The sequence below is a fragment of the Barbus barbus genome, assembly GCF_936440315.1.
Source record: "Barbus barbus genome assembly, chromosome: 32".
Taxonomy (NCBI): domain Eukaryota; kingdom Metazoa; phylum Chordata; class Actinopteri; order Cypriniformes; family Cyprinidae; genus Barbus; species Barbus barbus.
The window spans coordinates 1,919,633-1,938,669 of NC_136760.1; the positions used below are offsets into that span (position 1 = coordinate 1,919,633).

Below are 19,037 nucleotides of genomic sequence, written 5' to 3' on the forward strand. Positions count from 1 at the left end.
CTTAAATATATGTTAGTTTTGAACATTAAAGTAAATTCATTTTCATGATGGTGTTTTATATTTTTGTGTTATGACACCGTGCACCTTCTATATACTATTTTCATCAGCTTTATTTTTTTTTTACTATAAAGTTTAATCAAATGTAAAAATATTATTAAAAATATATATATACCATATTTTTCATGGTCAATTTTTTTACAGTGTACAGTAACCAACTCTTCTCTTCTTTCTGCACACTATACTACAGTATTTCAGTATTTTAACTTTATCTTTAAAAAAAATCAGAACAAAAATGACATATTCAGATATACTGTAAGAAAAAAACAAATAGTAGGAAAACGGTTTACCAGTATATTTCCGTTTAGTTTACAGACATTTCCTCAAATCCTTAAACACAATGCAATGCATATTTCAAAACACCTGTGAGAAGTCAATGCTAAAAAATCCTCCATATTGATACTTTTTTTTTTTTTTACACAAGTTCATTTTAGAGTAAAAACTTGTCAGAATACTAGTGCATTTCAATGTGACAGTGCGGTTTTATAAATATTTGATTATTTCAGCTCTGCTGTGTGGCAGTCAAAGGATGTGTGTTCTTCAGTTGGCCAAACACAAAAGGTGTCAGAAAGTGTGTCTCTTTCCTCCAGAGTCCCAAAGCCCTGCACCTCTTGATGTTTGTACTGCTGAGAAGTGCTGATACTGGTCACAGGAATGAAACGGGAGAAAACTCAATGTACCTGTATATCATTTCAAGAGTGTTGAATCAGAATCAACATCTGCTGCTGGATTTCTGCTGTCCTGTAATGTCCCAAACTAGAAACGGTGAAAGTTTGGATGGTTTAAAATATATATATATAAAAAAAATAAAATCTTCACACTGGAGGTGTACAATATAAAACGGACTCTTTTACTGGTTTCTTCGTTCTCTCTAGTGTAGCTTCAATTCTGGTTCATATGATAATTTGTTGCTTTTTATCCTCTTGCGATAGAATACAAAGAATACAAAGTTTTAAAAACCTAAGTACATTTGTATGTTGCAGTTGGGAATTAGTGGGCCATAACAACTATATATAAAACATAAAACAGATGCAAATCAAGCAGTTTTCCCCGGTGAGTGAGAAACAGAAGAACTCTCCGGCATGAATCACTGTGATTGGACGTATTTGCACAACACTGGTTTTGGTTTCAGACGTAAAGCCTCTCTAAATGATCAACACGATCAAAACTTTACTGTTAAACCTGTTGCACACAATCTACTCCATGCCTTCTGTCTCTGATTGGAAGTTTTTTAATCAAGTGAAAGCTCTTTTAGTGTAATTGTACAAAAGTCCTCCTTCATCTGGAGCTTCACGTGTCTTTTCTCTGTCAAATCTTTACTGATTTTTATCAAGTAAACGTATGAATAACTCAAATCATATTTCCAGATGAACACTTACTGGACTGAAGCAGCTCAGCTTTACTTGATTCTCCATAATTCATTTTCTAGAAATATCAGAGCATCTCAAATCTGATCATCAGGATCTTTTGAGGAGCGTTTGTTTCCAGAAGCTTTACTTTCACTGTTCCTCAGCGGAGGAATGATCTTCACAAGACCTCCAGAACATCTCACGTCTTCTGAGGAGCGTTTATTTCTTCATCTCTCAATCATCATTGGATTGCATTGCATTATATGTTTGGATCATTTCAATCTCATCTTACAAAGACATATTATTGGAGACAGTGCGGCGACTGATATTTACATCATTTTATATAAATATCTGCTATATTTTTATAAAGATCCCATTACATTACAAACATCAGAATTTCATCACTTTTTGGCCATATAAATATCAGGAGGATTAATAGAGAGGCTTAATAAACTGCTCCATTTTCAGTGTTTCTGACTATTATTTTATATGTCAGGCTTTACTGGGTTAATATTGAATGAGGGAGTGAAACTTCCCCTGAAGAATGAAACACAGCAACTGTCTCTATTGATTTAGTTCTCTGTGGTTTCTCCTTAAGCCCCTCATGAAAAATGCATTGACTAACCAAGACGCCAACATTGAGCTCGGCCTGAACTGCTTTCAGGTATTTTCAGGTAATATTGATCTGCTTGTTATGCATGAGCATGAATGTGCAAAAGAGTTCAAATAATCGACAAAGTAATGGGATCTTCCAAATGTTACAAAAACGACTAACATTACCATCACGATTTGCACGCTTTATATCATATATCTTCCCCTCAGGTTTTTCATATGCAATGGCTGTGGATGAGAAGAAAAAAAGTCTGGTAATGTCTTTCCATAACTGGAAACATTAAATGAATTTTAAAGGCAGTAACTGACTCGGCGTATAAACTTTTTTTTTTCATTTTATCATTGAAAATAAACCTGAAAGTTTGCAAGAGTGCAGAAAACCTCAAAAAGCATCATTGCAGTGATGATGGCAGTGTTTAAAATCTCTCAGGCGAAGCATTAGGTTTCCTTCGACCTCTTGCTAAAAGGGTCAGAGCACACTCACTGAAATCTGCCCTTCACAGACGTCTGCAGTGACTGTAAGAAATACAGCGGCTCGTCTAAGACCCCGGCACTCTGCTCAGGATGAAACACGTTAAAATACTGTTTGATATCGGTGGGAATTGTGTGTCATATTTCATTTCAGCCCATTGAAAATGTATCCATAGAGGAAATTAAAAGATTTAGCATGTGATCTTTGGCTTGAGGGTGTGCGAGAGTATAAGTGCGTCTTCAAACGGACTGTCAGCTTCAGTAATGGTCGGAAATAATGGACATAATGCAGACATACTTCATCCTGAGGGTAAGTACATTTTCAGCAAACTTCTATTCTTCCTTTATGGAAGGATCAATGCCAGTAAAGAACCTCTATTTCTAAGAGCATCTATACCACACACTGCATGAAACTACAAAGAGTTTGAACCATCACACAAGTGTCTGACCACAGACTGTTCTTCATTACCCATCCTCTAAAGCTCCACAAAGAGCCATTGTTTCCTGAAAAGGGCTTCTTCTGGTGGTAATGCTTCTAACCAGATCCATTTGTCATCCAAACAACCCTTGTACTTGTTTTTTTACAGTGTTTGCAAGGCAGTATTATATTATGTCCCTCAGACTTTGCGGTTCTTGGGGCTTGTTTTAAACTTCTAACACTAAAGGTCTGCTCCAGTTCACATACATCTACTCAATTATATGCCATATGTTTTTTCTTCTACTGAAAAACCTGTTTGCGTGTAGTAAATGCATTCAAGGTTTCCTTTGAAAATGCTAGCAAAATGAGCACAAGTACATCAAGCCTTTATCATATTCATTGCTTTAACAAATGCAAATCTAGACTGTAACCCTGCAAATTCAGAGTGGATAAACCTATGTGACCCAAGGATGTGCATATTTTACATAGGCACAAAAATATCGAAATATATTATATAACTACTGGCCCGCATTGAAAGTTACATTTGTGCAATTACATGAAAACGGTGAAGCAGAAGTGGCATTGTGCCAAACATCCACTGGCCATGAAGGAGGGTGAAGCTGGACAATTAGGTGGTTTGAGCCTCAGAAGAGCACTGATGCATTGCTGTAGGTGTCTCTGCAGACAGGAGAATCACTCTTCGTGGCCTCTTTAGAAGAACAACAAAGACTCTCTTAAGTGAACGCTTGTCACTGAGGGTCAAGACAGCAGAAACTTTGTGTCCTCAGATGACTATTTCTGCATTTTCACTTGAGGAGAGGCTTGTGCTCAAACACAAATCTCAGATCTCTGAAGTTTTCTTTGTCGGAAGTACAGATCCAAAATCAATTCTTGACAAGTCTTTCTATGGTTCCAGCATCCACAGTACAACACAGAACTTGTATGAGGAACGAGAGTCAATCTGTGTCCTAATCACTTGTGAAGTGAAAAAAGCTATACCTGAGCTGCTCTAACAGCCACAATGGCAACAAACAGCGATCAACAGGATTTATATGGCATCTGGGCTGAGATGAAATCCCATTCGACATATTTTAAGATTTTTAGAATGAAATACAAGAACATTTACACTAGAATGTTTGTCATTTTTACACTAATAAACTATACAGTAAAAACCTGTTAAATGTTCAACTGCTAATACCCTACAATAAATGTACAGTGGGGGAAAAAATGAAAATGGTTTGCATTGCATTGCATTTTTGTAATTTTACAGAATTTTTTTTTTTTAAATGTATTGTTTTTGCAAGTAAAAAGTGTAAATTATTGTATAATTTAAGGTGAAAACAGCAATGTGACATATGATTGATTCTATTTTATTTAAATACTTTATATTCTTATTTTTGTTATCAGTATGTGGGTGTTATGTGTTACATTTTATGTTATTAGTTCATGTTTATCGTATTAGTTAGTGTCATTTCCCTGATGGAGATCCATAGTTTAAAGTAGTATATTAACATATCACTTCATATCAATATATAACGTATGTATGTGTACGCATATATATGTATCAAATGTTACATATAATAATTAATTAATTTTGTCTTATCAAAAAAATTAATTCAGGCTGAATTTTGAATTGTGGTACTCTGTATAATAGTCTATAAACGGTCTTACATTTAGTCATTAGCACACATCATGAATTGTAAAGACTGTTTAAAGACTCATGATATACCATTTTACCTCAAATGAATAAATCATTGTATATTGCCACCGTATAGGCTTTTTTTCTTGACCTGTAAACCAGTAGCTAATGATTATATAAAATGGCTCCACCAAACAATCATGAACACATGCTTTAATCAAAGACATTGTCAGTGATTGTGCATTCAGGTTGTGCTTCGCTACAGTTCAGGAGAAGATTGATCAAAACAATACCAGTTTAGATTGCACCCACACAATTATTCACACACAAACACCCCGATAATAACCGGATCACAGTCACTGCAGAAACAAAGGCAGCCGGTGAACGGCACAGCAGGAAACTTTCACAGAGAAACGCAGAGAGCTGAAGGTTTCAATCATACGGTAGCGAGGGCAAAAATCCAATCAGGGATTGAGTGACATGAAGAGCTCAGTCGCCGCTGGTGGACTCAGAGAGAGCAAATAGAGTAAAAGCGGCTATTTCTCAGCTCAGATCACTAGCTGGAGGAACTGTCGGTGGACACTACAAGACCTGAGTGTGTGTGAGAGACAGAAAACAAACCTGAAGAGGAAAAAGAGCTTGTGATATGAGAGGAAGATCACATTGTGTGAAGTGGGAGGAGGGCGAGAGGAAATGCCACTATGTTCCATTAAATATAAAGTGCTAAAAACAGACTAATATTTGAGCTTCTGTTTGAACAGACAAAGAAAAACAGTTTTCAGAAAATGCACCATTAAAGCCAGGGAATAATCCGAGCTAAATTAGTGCTCTTATTTTCTGCTGTTTATGCCCTTATAAGGCAGGACAAACTCAATGACCAACTCGACTCGCCATGAATAAATATGCATTTTGCAGGGAGATTACGATACCAGTTAATAAGCAAGAAGCCATGCGAAGCTGTGTGTTACCATGGTAAAAGATTGTCATTAAAAACTGCACGAATCCTGTGCTCTTATAAAATTGTGGCAACTGCAATGATGAAATACACCAATGTTCAAGAAATATTTGCATTTATTATTATTCAATGTCAATGCCAGTGTCAGTGTCAGTTTTGTATACTATATGTAGCACCATTATTCACAACAAGAGTTGACCAATTAGCTGCATAACAACACAGAAGCACTTAAACGGTACAACAATTGCTGTTATGGAGCCGACAAGACGTGAGAAGTGCGGATCCATTTGCAAGGCTTTTATTTAGAGACGTGGTCATAAACACAGGCAGGGTCGAACAACATCAAACAAGTATGGCATAAGCAAGACAGAGTAATCCTAGGGCAAGCGTGGGTCTATGATCGGCGAACGATATTCAGAGGGCTTGAGAAGAGGGGTAGTCCGATAACCTGAGCAATAATCCAAACGAGGTATGAGCAGAGTCCATACAGCGAGACAAGGGTTAATCCAAGATACCCGGGCAGGAATCAGGAAACAAGGCTATAAACAAAATAAACTAAGACTTAGAAAACACAGAAGAGCTCTGTAATGTAGCTATCACTAGGAGAGCGATAAATGCAGAACAATACTCGGAGCTAAACATAAACACAGAATGGCTCGGTAAGGCAGCTAACACTTGGAGAGTGCTAAACGCAGAACAATACTCGGCAGAGAGGAAGAGGAAGTCCATGGTTTAAGTAGGGTGTGTGATTGTGTGATAGTTCTCATGTGTGAGTGTGTGATTGAGACAGCTGGGTGTACTTAGTGCAATCAGCTGTGTGTGTGCAATTGATGATGGGAAATGCAGTACAGTGTAATGTGAGGTGTGAGAGTCAGTATGATGGAGAGGCGACCTCTTGTGGCAGTCGGACAAAAGACCACGAACCGGATTCGTGACAATTAATAAAATACAGTGTAATTAAACGATCTCAGTGATTATATGCTTAATGAAAAACAAGTAAAAAAAAAAAATTGATTTAGAAATTATTGTTAATGGCATGGCATTCTTCAAATTATTTACATTCATTTTGTTTTTCCAAATGCCACACAAAGACAAATTAAATAAAGAAATAAAGAAATAATTAAATGAATCCATTAATTTAATTTATGAACTTTAATTAAATCAAAATAAATACATAATAAATAGATAAAAATGAATTGTAAATTAAACTGAAATAAATAAATAGTACATTTGAATAAAACCTGAGTTTGAATTCATTCAAATAAATAAATATATTTGAATTAAATTAAACTAAATAAACAAATAAATTATGAATTAGAATTCATTTTAAATAAATAATGAATTTGAGTAAAATTTTAATTAATTAATTGAATCAAATTTGAATAGGAAAAATAATTATAATTTAGAATTAATATATTATGCGTTTGAATAAAATTGAAATAAACAAATTTAATAAGCAAACAAACAAATTAATCAATTAAATATTTGCAATGGCTTGAGATGGAGTTTGTTCAAAATTTTGAGTCTAAACTATATGCATTTATATTGGAATGCATCCATGTCTTCACACTTGAAAAAAGTACATATGCTCTTTGTGTGATGAATAAATCAGCACTGCTGCCAGACTAGACAGCATCTCAACAGTGCGTAACAGCGCAGTGAATTCAGCCAGAGGTGCTGTTGAGTTTGCATGTTACGGAGTGAAAACTGTTATCATGCTTCTTCAGTTTATGTCTGAAGCGCCAGTCTCATGAACCACAAGTCACTTGGGCAATATTTCAAAGCTGCTGACACTCTGTGGAAAAAACGACAGAGACATTCACAACACGAGAGCCAGGAGCCCAGAGCAAGAACGAGGAGCCAGATGAGGAAGAGTCGGAGGGAGTGATGAATACCAAGTGAGTGTTATGTGACTGCAGCATGCAATTTTACGGACCACCTGCTTCAAGGCGGCACCAGAAGGCTTAAAACACTTCAGAAATACAAGACAGAACATTCAGGCAAATTGGGTGTTTCAGCAAATAGCAGACACATGCTCACAATCTTAAATATACATCTATATACTCAACATGTGTAGAAATTGAAAGACGCATTACCATTGAGCCCTGAAGAGCTCACTAAACTAATCAGAATATCGAAGAAACAGCAGTTCGATTGCATAAAAACTAACACCTGAAATCTTGTTTTTGGTGCGAGTTCAATTTTTATTTAAATTATATTTTTAGGCTTATGTAACTTCAATTCTAGGCTGGGTGATACAGCCAATAAATATTTCTATAAATATCTTTCTATAAATATAATAAATATTTATATTAGTGATTGTTAAGTGACAAGTCATATCACCTTTGTAAGTGAGTCATTGAATCATTCATTCAGCAGATTTGTTCAAAATACTAATTCATTCAGGAATCAATCAAGTGATCGTCTTTGAGTCAGTGAATCATTCACTTGATCGATTCGTTCAACAACACAGATTGATTCAGGAAGAAACTAAATGACTGGCTTTATTAAGTGAGTCACTGAATCATTTATTCATCAGATTTGTTCAAAATGCTGATTCCATCAGGAAAGGAATCAAGTGACTGCCTTTTGAGTCAGTCACTGAATCATTTGCATGAATCAATGAAGTTGTTCAACAACACAGATTAATTCTGGAAAGAACTAAATAACTAAATATATTTGTGAGTCAATGAATCACTCATTCAACAGATTCATTCAAAGCTCTGATTCATTCAGGAACAAATCAAGCAATTGTATTTATGAGTTAGTCATTGAATCACTCACTTGACTGATTCATTCCACAATAATTAAAGTAAATTATGTTCACTCATTAATGTCTTGGGGACTCTGTTAGTGCACACATGCGTGACTACATGATGAAGTCTGACTAGGCTAACTTCATGCAATTTAATCATTTTAGACACTTGATTTTATTGAAGGCTGCCATGATAATTAAAACTTGAGTTTATTAAATTCAAAACATACACAAACTATATCTTCTCTATTTACAGTTTGTAGCATGGATCATTCATTGCAACATTTAATCTGATTGTTGAAGAATCTGTTATCTTGAAAAATAATTTATGCTACTGCCCACTGACTTGGTTTTAAACCTATATTATTATCCCATTTATGAGCCTTAAAAATCTTAAAATGCACACATATAAGTCAGGAAAATAAACATTTTCTTGAGGGAGCATGCCCCCAACTCCCCTACCAATATACATTTTTGGACCTCGGTATTTATAAAAGCCTGCGTATGGCCCTATATGCCAGTGTTTATATTTTTATGCTACTCCCTTAAGAAATTTAATATAAATACAGTAAATTTTCATCTGTTGGCCTCATGTATTCAGTTAAGAAAAATGAAGCCCATATTTAAATGGTATTGTTAGAGATCCATGATTTGCAGTTAGACCACCCCATTATTGTAGCTCATTTATCAGCTAAACTTAAGGGTTAGTTCACCCAAAATTAAAATTGCCATCATTACTCATGTTGTTCAAACCTGTATGAGTTTCTATCTTCTATTGAACTAAGAAGATATTTTGAAGAATGTTTGGGGGGGGGGCACATTTGGGCTAAGCCCCCAATGTTTATACTGTCTGGTTCCGCCCCTGATTGCCACTTATCTGTTCATGCAAATCACCTCCACGCTCTCAAATCTTTAATTTACTTATCTTTTGATTATCGATATCTCTTGGTTTAAACATTCGGCCTGATCTTAAACCACAACCATGTTCATTATCTTACCGAACAGCAAAACAATTGTGTGTAAATTACTGAAAGTGGATAAAAAGGTTTAATGACACTCCAAGGTGCCACAGGAAGAGATTTAGCCTGTGCTTATTAGTGACCATGTGGCTGATTAAAGACCCACCTAAGATGCTGATGCAACCATGTGAAATTAATTTCTCCTCCCTTAATCCAGTGTAATCCTATTTAGCACTGAATGTGTCAATTATCTGTGAGAGTAATGAAAACGATGCTGCCAGCAATAGCGCAGCACTTCAGCACCACATTCCAGACAGAAGCTGATGTTTATTCAGAGAGCCACATGCCTTCACAATAAAGAGAAAACTTAATGCGATGCTGCACTCGGCTTGAATCATGGCTGCATGACGGTACATTCATCAGTGAAATTATAAAGGGTAACATATACACTACCTTTCAAAGGTTTGGGCTCCATATATATTTAACACTTGTCTTCAGCAAGGCTGCATTAAATTGATCCAAAGTGACAGTAAAGACATTTATAAAGTTACAAAAGACTTCTATTTCAAATAAATGCAGTTCTTTTGAATTTTCGATTCATCTGTGAATCCTGAAAAATAAAACGTATCACAGTTTCCCCAAAAATATTGGACAGTTTTCAGCATTGCTAATAATCAGAAATGTTTCTTGAGTAAATCAGTATATTAGAATGATTTCTGAAGATCATGTGACACTGAAGACTGGAGTAATGATGCTGGAAATACAGCTTTGATCACAGAAATAAATTACGTTTACAGTATATTAAAAATAGCTATTTTGTAATAAACTGTAATATTATTTCAAAACAGTTTTACTGCATTTTTCACCAAATAAATGCAGCCTTGGTGAGCAGAAGAGACTTTTCAAAAACAGTAAATAATATACCAACATTTGAGTGCATTTAGTCTTGTTTATCCTTACAACAACAACAATAATAATAATAATAATTGTAAATAATAATAATAATATAAATTATTATTATTATTATTAATAATAATAATCTATGTATTATTCATATTAATAACAATACATAATAATGTATTTGTTATTACTATTAAGAATAATATTAATAATAATAATATTTCCAACAGGATAAGAAAAATAATTTTAATAATTACATTTTTAATGGTATTTTTCCCTCCCAACACAAAAACCCAGCAGATTTGTTTTGCGGTGTGACGTGAAGGCTTTGGTTTTCCGTATCTCAGGCTTTTGTTCCTGGTTCGTCACAGTGATTAGCATGAATTTACGCTAATTAACCCGAGCAGCAGAGTTGAGGCTTGAGTGCCTCTGTGCAAATGAACAGGTGCTGCGTTACACACACACACACTCATAAAGTCCCTTATGGTTATGAGTCTGACAGCAAACAAAAGCTTCTTGAGATGCAAATGTATGTGGGCATGAGCCGCAACCTTTGGTCTGAGGAACGGCACATGTGAACGTCTGATATTTGTTTGTTTGTACATGTTTATGTGTCTGTGAAAGAGACAGAGAGAGAGAAAGAGACAGAAATGTGTGTGGGAGTGCGAGGGGGTTGTGTGTTTACATGTTCACATATTAATAAGGATCTTTAAAAGCCCAGGGTGAGATCTGTCCCCCTGCGCCGCGGCTAATGGTTATAAATGGTGCAATACTTCATGATGTATTGATAACTGGGCCCGCAGCTGTAAACCTGCAGGACAGATTGCCTCAATACCTCTCTTTGATGCTCAAGTCATTAAACTCACATCTCATTTCCAAATCATTAGCCCAAAACTTTCTGTCCCCCTCGTTCTCCCTCTCCTAAAATCACTGCATAGCTGCGAGAATCCATGTGTTTTGATCAATGTGTAATAAAAACACATACAGTACAGATGCACAACAAACATGTGGTTGAAACTGTTAAAGTCTGGCCTTTTCTTACATAATCTGGCAGGGTTTAGGCAGACTAAATGACAGAAAAATATTATTTTGCTTAAAAATTAAATTTACATGGATGAATTGCTCACAATAAGATCAATATGAATTTAGAACACAGATTAACCTAAAACAGAAAAGCAGACTAGATCTATCTATCTATCTATCTATACATTTATCCATATAGACTTTATTGAAAACTGCTTTTAAATAATGTGCATCGTGGAAGGGTTTCTGCCTCGGGATAAAAAAATAAAGGTAACTGCGAGTTTCTTACAATTCACACCGTTTTTTCAGAATTGAAATATATAAATTTAGAATTAAATGAGTTTACTACGATTCTAAGAAGAAAAGTCCATTGTGAGATATAAACTCGCAACTGCAAGAAAAAAAGTCAGAATTATGAGCTAAAAATTGAAATTACTTTTTTTATTTTTCATTTCATAGCAATAACAAAACAAACCCTGAGTTGTAAACTCAGAATTGCAAGAAAGATAGAATTCTGAATTTACTTCTCGCATTTACTTAATTTCAGATGCTGAGCTAGATTTCATGAAATTATTTCATATTTGTAATGTTTTGATTAACATGGATTGATGAATCATAAACAATAAGATCAGGAATGTGCATTATAAAAAGTAATAAATAGGGGTCTGATTTCATGTTAGCGTTAAGGCTAAATAAGATTCTCAAAGGAATTTAGTTATGCTGTAACCTGTGTTGATTTTATCATGATTTTATAATAAAACAGGATTGTCATTGATCTTTTGAAGCAAGTTTAAGAAACAATGCAGTTACAAATTCACTTTGAAACACAGCCCTGTATAATTTACAGCATTAGTTGAAAGAGAATGATTTATACTGTATGTGACAAAAACTGACATTATAACAAAACAATACATCAAATTCCAATCCAATCAAAAGTGAATTGTGAATTTGAATCAAATGAAATGCATTAAATCTGTATTGATTCTCTTATCTTATTGCAATAAAATGTTTGCAATCACATAGTAATGTATAGATGTCACTGCAAAGACGCAGCGCAAATTATACTGCACTCCAGCAACCCACAGTTATGCATTTCTTAGTATTAATTACAGAGAAAATATGCAAGTAATTACAGGATATTTACGTATAGTCCTAAAGATAAAACAGAAATGGAAAATGGTTATGAAAAACTAAATTATGCCTGATTTGGGGGCAAGAAACCTTGACTCATAGTCCTCAGGGAAACATTAAAATGCAACAAGCATGCAGGAAAATTGCTCTTTAAGATAAACGAACAGTGACACGCACTCAATAAAAGAGGACTTTCACAGATTCATTATAACAAAGAAGCTCTTAAAATGAAATTGCAATATAAAAAGGGGTATTGACCCCTAAATGCACACGAGTCTTACCTGTATGTTGTCAAAAGAAGCTTTATTTGTCACATCGTAGAGCAGCAAAAGAGCTGGAAAGACAGACAAGACATTAATCACATATATGGAAAACCTCAACATCAGACATCGGTTGTTTCTAAACACAAAAAGTCCTTTTGCACTCTGTAAAATCATTTATTACTGGAGAGAAAGTGAACGAGTCCTCTGGCTTTACAAGCATGTAATCTGAAGCACTCCAGCCACCCGCCACTCGCACCGTGTGATGTGTTTATGGATGCAGTCCTTTATTTGGGGTTTGGGTGAGATGAAGGTCTGTGAAGGGCAAACATTAAAGGATAATTACCATCTCTGGTACGAGGGAAGTGGCACAGACGGAGGAACAAACAACGTCTGGCTATGCATTCTGTCTCTCACACACACACACACACACACAAACGCACCGTTATTCAGAATGGAGAAGAGATGGTCTGAATGGAGATTGTTTTATCAGCTCTTAACAGCTAGAGTTTGCATGCAAGACGCTTTTAATTAAATCTTAATTTTTTTTGCAAGCTGAAGTCTTTCAAAGCTACTTTTCCTAAAGTCCACGCGAGGCCTGCGATGAGTGACAGGAGCCGAAGCGCAGGAGGACTGATGGGAAGCGACAGCAGAGTGTCGGGGTCCTGTACGATCACAGCCGCCTGCGTCTGTGCGTCTGAAACCAATGAGACAGCGATTCAGCTGTGCAGGCGGAAATAATTGACAGTTTGTTTGCGAGCATCTCAAAAGCCAGGTGTTCTCCATTTACAACGTCTGAACAAATATATGTGAGGGGGAATTTTCAATAAAGCAGAAACACAAACATTACAGTGCATCAGAGACTGTAGACGCTGACAGGTTACATGCGCTCGCAAAAGACATTCAGAGAATCTTTTACACAACATGGTTCAATTTAAAAGAACTAACTGACAAACTGATTTAATTAAACCTTTTAAGCCGCAAACATTATTTTGATGAGTTCTGTTCAATTTAGCTTTTTTCCTATTTTTGTCCAACCTGATCTCATGAAAGTGTGTACAAATATTACACCAAATAAAAACAAAAACTTGGGGTATTTATTCGGAAAAATTGACTTTGGTTTATATATGCTATGCAATGGGTAGGATTAGGGTTGTTAGGTAGATCCGTATCGTGTGCACGCAAAAATCATTTTGTATCATATGTAAGCGAAAACTGTGTATTATATGCATGCCAAAGTATTTTTTTGCATATCAATACCACAAGTTTTTGTTTTTATTTGGCGTACTATTTATACGCATTTTCATGAGACTGGGCTCTTTTGTCAATAACAGTATTATTACTAAAATAATAATAATAATGACAACACCACAACAAAATTACTACAACTTTTTTTATATATATAAAAACAGAAAACATTACTTTATATTAATATATCAAAATAACAAAATATTAATAGAAACTAGAAAGCTTGTTGTCAAGACAACAGTTAGTTTAACTTTATAAAATGACAATCTCAAACTGAAATAAAAATGTTAGATATACAGTATTTATAATAAAAATAACACAACTAAATTATTAGATCTTTATATTTATAATGAAAAAAAAAAAAATTCAAAATGTTAATAAAACTACAATCCAGTTGGATAAAAGCAGCTGCTAAATGCACATGCTGATCAACTTAATACTGCATGTAATTTAAATTGAAATGCCAGTGTGTAACAGAAGGACCAGGCTCCTCCCAGAGCCAGTTACCCCGATCCACCTCACCTGAATTTTAATCACCGGCACCTACACCTCATTATCACCAACCACATATAACCACAGTCACCAAAGTCACCAGTTGTCCGATCTCCGGATTACCACATGGACCATCTCTGCTACCTTACGAAGCTGAGTATTACTACCTGCGATTACTTACCTGTCCCTACTTGCCTTCTGTCTTCTCCATCCCAGTCCTCTTCCTCGTCTGTTCCGTTGGCTCGATCGGATCCCCGCATCTCTCAGCCGCTCAGCCGCGGCGAACCCCCAGGATCTGTAAGATCAGAAAGACTGATTACTATTGACATTCCGCTCACCTGAAACCTCACGAAGAGACACTCACCACATCCGAAGACTCCTCACGTTTGCTATTCACAATTGCACGCTGTAAATAAACACCTTGTTACTCCACTTACCATCTGTGTCAGACCCGTTCCTTTACAGAAGATCGGACCAAGACGGCTACACCATGAGTGTAAACGACCCATTCCAGGAACTGGTCGACACCTTGAAACGGGTATTAGCCCGTCCGGCTTCACCAACACCACCGGCCTCTGTTACCACACCCGTCACTTCCGCCTCAACCATTTCTTCGGCGATAATGTACGCCAGTCCCATGGCCCGACCAGCGCCCTACTCAGGTGATCCAGAGGAGTGCAATGGCTTTCTTCTCCAATGTACCCTAACTATTGATTTACATCCTCAGATGTTCCTGACCGATCAGGCGAAGATCGCCTTTGTGATCACGTCACTCACAGGACCCGCATTAAGATGGGCGGAGACAATTTTAAATCAAGCTGGACCTGCCACGCATTCGTTTGCCCAATTTCTCGCTCACTTTAAGGAGGTATTTAGCAGCTCTCCAGGTGATTCTTCAGTGGGGGAACAGTTATATAAACTTCGTCAGGGGAATCAGACCATTCATCAATATGCCCTGAAGTTTCGCACCCTCGCGGCCGCGAGTGGATGGAACGAACCATCATTGATAACTGCTTTCCGGCAAGGCTTGAATACCCGCCTGAAAATTCAGCTGGCAGCCTACGATGACACCTTTGGGCTAGAGAAGTTCATTCAACTTGCTATTCGTTGCTCCAACCGGATGCGGGCCTGTACATTAGAAACCACAACCGTTACCGCCATTGACACTCCTCCAAGCCACCAGCCAGAGGTTAGACCCATCTCCGAACCGATGCAAACTGACACCTTCCATCTATCACCAACAGAACGACAGAGGCGAATTAACAATGGTTTATGCCTGTATTGTGGGAGTTCTGACCACCGAATTCAATCCTGCACCCTTCGTCCGTCCAGGCTTTGGGTGAGTGGTATGCACCCTCACATCCCTAAAATGAACCCCTTAACCACTTGTGCTAATATTGTTCTTGTAAACCACCTGATGCCAGTCACAGTCCTCTTGGACTCCGGATCAGCGGGGAACTTCATCTTGGGGAAACTCAGCCGGCAACTCCACCTCACACCCATTACCACCGAAACCACTTACCAGATCCAAGCCATAACAGGTACTCCACTCACTCGTCGGTTAGTCAAATATTGTGTCGGTCCCCTAGTGCTGAGAATGGGGCAGCTCCATCAAGAAAGTATTAATTTACTAATTTTAGAAGAATCTACAGTAGACATTGTTTTGGGTCGACCCTGGCTGGTTCAGCACAATCCAGTTTTGTCCTGGGCCTCTGGAGAAGTGCTGAAGTGGGGTACTAACTGTTTCCCGCACTGTTTCCCACATATGCCTAAACCATCTCCACGTCCAGTGGTTAATTTGTCTGTGCAGGCCACGTCCGTGGAGAGCCCTGTGGAGAAACAATCAGTGGAGGTTCCACCGGACTACGAGGCTTTCAGGGACGTGTTCTGCCCCAAGAGGGCATCGCGGTTACCACCTCATCGGCCATGGGACTGCGCGATCGACCTCGTTCCGGGTGAACCAGTACCACGGGGAAAGATTTATCCCCTCTCTCTTCCCGAGCAGAAGGCGATGGAGGAGTATATTGAGGAGGCACTCAAACAGGGTTACATCGTCCCTTCCATCTCCCCTGCTGCTTCAAGTTTCTTCTTCGTGGCCAAGAAGGACGGAGGACTCCGTCCATGTATAGACTATCGTAAATTAAACCTCATCACGGTTAAATATCGCTATCCACTTCCTCTTGTCCCTGCAGCGTTGGAACAGCTTCGCGGTGCCACCATATTCACCAAACTGGACCTCCGCAGCGCGTACAACCTCATCCGCATCAGAGAGGGGGACGAGTGGAAGACCGCCTTTGTAACCCCTACAGGGCACTATGAGTACCGGGTCATGCCCTATGGGCTTGTCAACGCCCCCTCTGTCTTCCAAAGCTTCATGCATGAGGTGCTCCGGGAGTTTCTTCATCGCTCTGTAATAGTCTACATTGATGACATTTTGATCTACTCCCGGAGCCTGGCCGAACATCGCCACCACGTTGCGGAGGTCCTTCAACAGTTACGGAAACACCAGCTCTACCTCAAGGCAGAAAAATGTCTATTCCACCAACCATCCGTCCACTTCCTTGGATACATCATTAGTCACGGTGGCATCCGCATGGACAAGGGGAAGGTGGAAGCAATTACATCCTGGCCTCGACCCACCACGATCAAGGAATTGCAGCGCTTCCTGGGTTTCTCAAACTTTTACAGAAGATTCGTTGCCAACTATAGTTCTATCACAAGCCCCCTCACTGACCTCCTACGAGGAGGTAAGAAGTCCCTTGCCTGGGATGTGAATGCCACCAATGCCTTCAACCGTCTCAAGGAAGCCTTCACTACCGCACCACTCCTCGTCCACCCCGATCCAGAACTGCCCTTCGTCGTAGAGGTGGACGCATCAACAACTGGAGTAGGTGCGGTATTATCGCAGCAGCAGGGGAAGCCTCCCAAGCTCCATCCATGTGCCTTCTTCTCCAAGAAGCTCAGCCCGGCGGAGAAGAACTACGACATCGGCAACAGGGAGCTTCTGGCCATCAAGCTTGCCCTGGAGGAGTGGAGACACTGGTTGGAGGGGGCAGCTCAACCATTTCTCGTGCTTACCGATCACAAGAACCTCGAATATCTACGAGACGCCAAAAGATTAAATCCACGCCAAGCAAGATGGGCATTGTTTTTCACCCGTTTCAATTTCCAAATCTCCTATCGTCCAGGTTCCCGTAACGCCAAGGCGGACGCTTTATCTCGTCTTCACACCAAGGAGGATTCTCTCGAGGAGCCCGAAGGTATCTTGCCCTCCAACATTATCGTAAGTCCCATTGCTTGGTCCTCTCCGCCAGTGGCCTCCGATACTCCTCCTGCCAATCCGCCGGGCTGCCCACCTGATCGTCAGTATGTTCCCAGGACACAACGCACTTCCCTCATCCACTCCTCTCACACTTCACTTGGTACTGGTCACCCAGGGGCCAACGCTACTCTCTCGCTGCTAAGCGATCGCTTCTGGTGGCCGAACATGGCCAGGGATGTGAGAAGGTTCGTTCAGGGCTGCCCAGACTGCGCCATATCCAAGAGTTCCCGTCATCTCCCTTCCGGCAAGCTGGTGCCATTACCCATTCCCAACCACCCCTGGGTCACACCTAGGAGTGGACTTCATCACGGATCTTCCACCCTCCGACCATAATACCTGCATTCTCGTCATCATCGACAGATTTTCTAAATTCACCCGTCTCGTTCCTCTACCTGGACTCCCCACTGCCATGCAAACAGCAGAACTATTATTTAATCATGTATTCCGTTACTACGGCCTCCCTGAAGATATAGTCTCGGACAGAGGTCCACAATTCATCTCCCGTGTTTGGAAGGCCTTCTTCGCTCTCCTAGGTGTGACCATCAGTTTGACTTCCGGTTATCACCCTCAATCTAATGGGCAGACTGAACGCAAAATCCAGGAAATCGGGCGCTTCCTGAGAACCTTCTGCCATCGCCGCCAGAATTCTTGGAACCAGTTCCTAGGCTGGACTGAGTACGCCCAGAACTCACTCCGTCAATCTTCTACTGGACTCTCTCCCTTCCAGTGCGTACTCGGTTTCCAGCCTCCATTATTTCCCTGGTCCGGAGAACCTTCCGATGTGCCTGCGGTCGACCACTGGTTCCGAGAAAGCGAGGGAGTCTGGGACTCAGCACATCACCACCTGCAACGGGCAGTACGCAGGCAGAAGATCGCCGCCGATGCTCGTCGTTCAGCAACACCCACCTATCTGCCTGGACAGAAGGTATGGCTCTCCACACGAGACATTCGGCTACGCCTGCCCAGCCGTAAGCTGAGTCCCAGGTTCGTTGGCCCCTTTACCATTCTGGAACAGGTCAACCCGGTCACTTTCAAGCTTCAGCTCCCTGCACAATACAAGATTCACCCCACTTTTCACGTATCATTACTCAAACCATATTACCCTTCTGTTTCCCCAGAGCCTGGTCCAACCGAGGAACCCCCTCTCCCACTCATCATTGAAGATGGAGCCATCTACAAGGTCCGAGACATCCTAAACTCCCGGCGTCGTGGTGGGAGACTAGAATACCTCGTGGACTGGGAGGGGTACGGGCCTGAGGAGCGCTCCTGGATCCCCAGAGATGATGTTCTCGATCCCAGCCTTCTGGATGATTTCCACGCCTCCCATCCGGATCGTCCTGCACCTCGAGGCCGAGGCAGACCACCACGACGCCGAGGTCGGCCCCCAGGAGTGGGCCGTGGAGGGGGGGGTACTGTAACAGAAGGACCAGGCTCCTCCCAGAGCCA

General features: G+C 39.5%; 1 protein-coding gene across 1 annotated transcript in view; it reads right to left on the reverse strand.

Annotated features, from left to right (window-relative positions):
* The window catches only part of rab26 (RAB26, member RAS oncogene family), an 89,081-nt gene that overhangs the window by 20,988 nt on the left and 49,056 nt on the right, over nt 1-19,037 (reverse strand). The window contains exon 5 of the mRNA XM_079388829.1: nt 12,551-12,603. Within this exon, the coding sequence (XP_079244955.1) occupies nt 12,551-12,603 (53 nt within the window). The remainder of the gene's footprint in view (nt 1-12,550; nt 12,604-19,037) is intronic.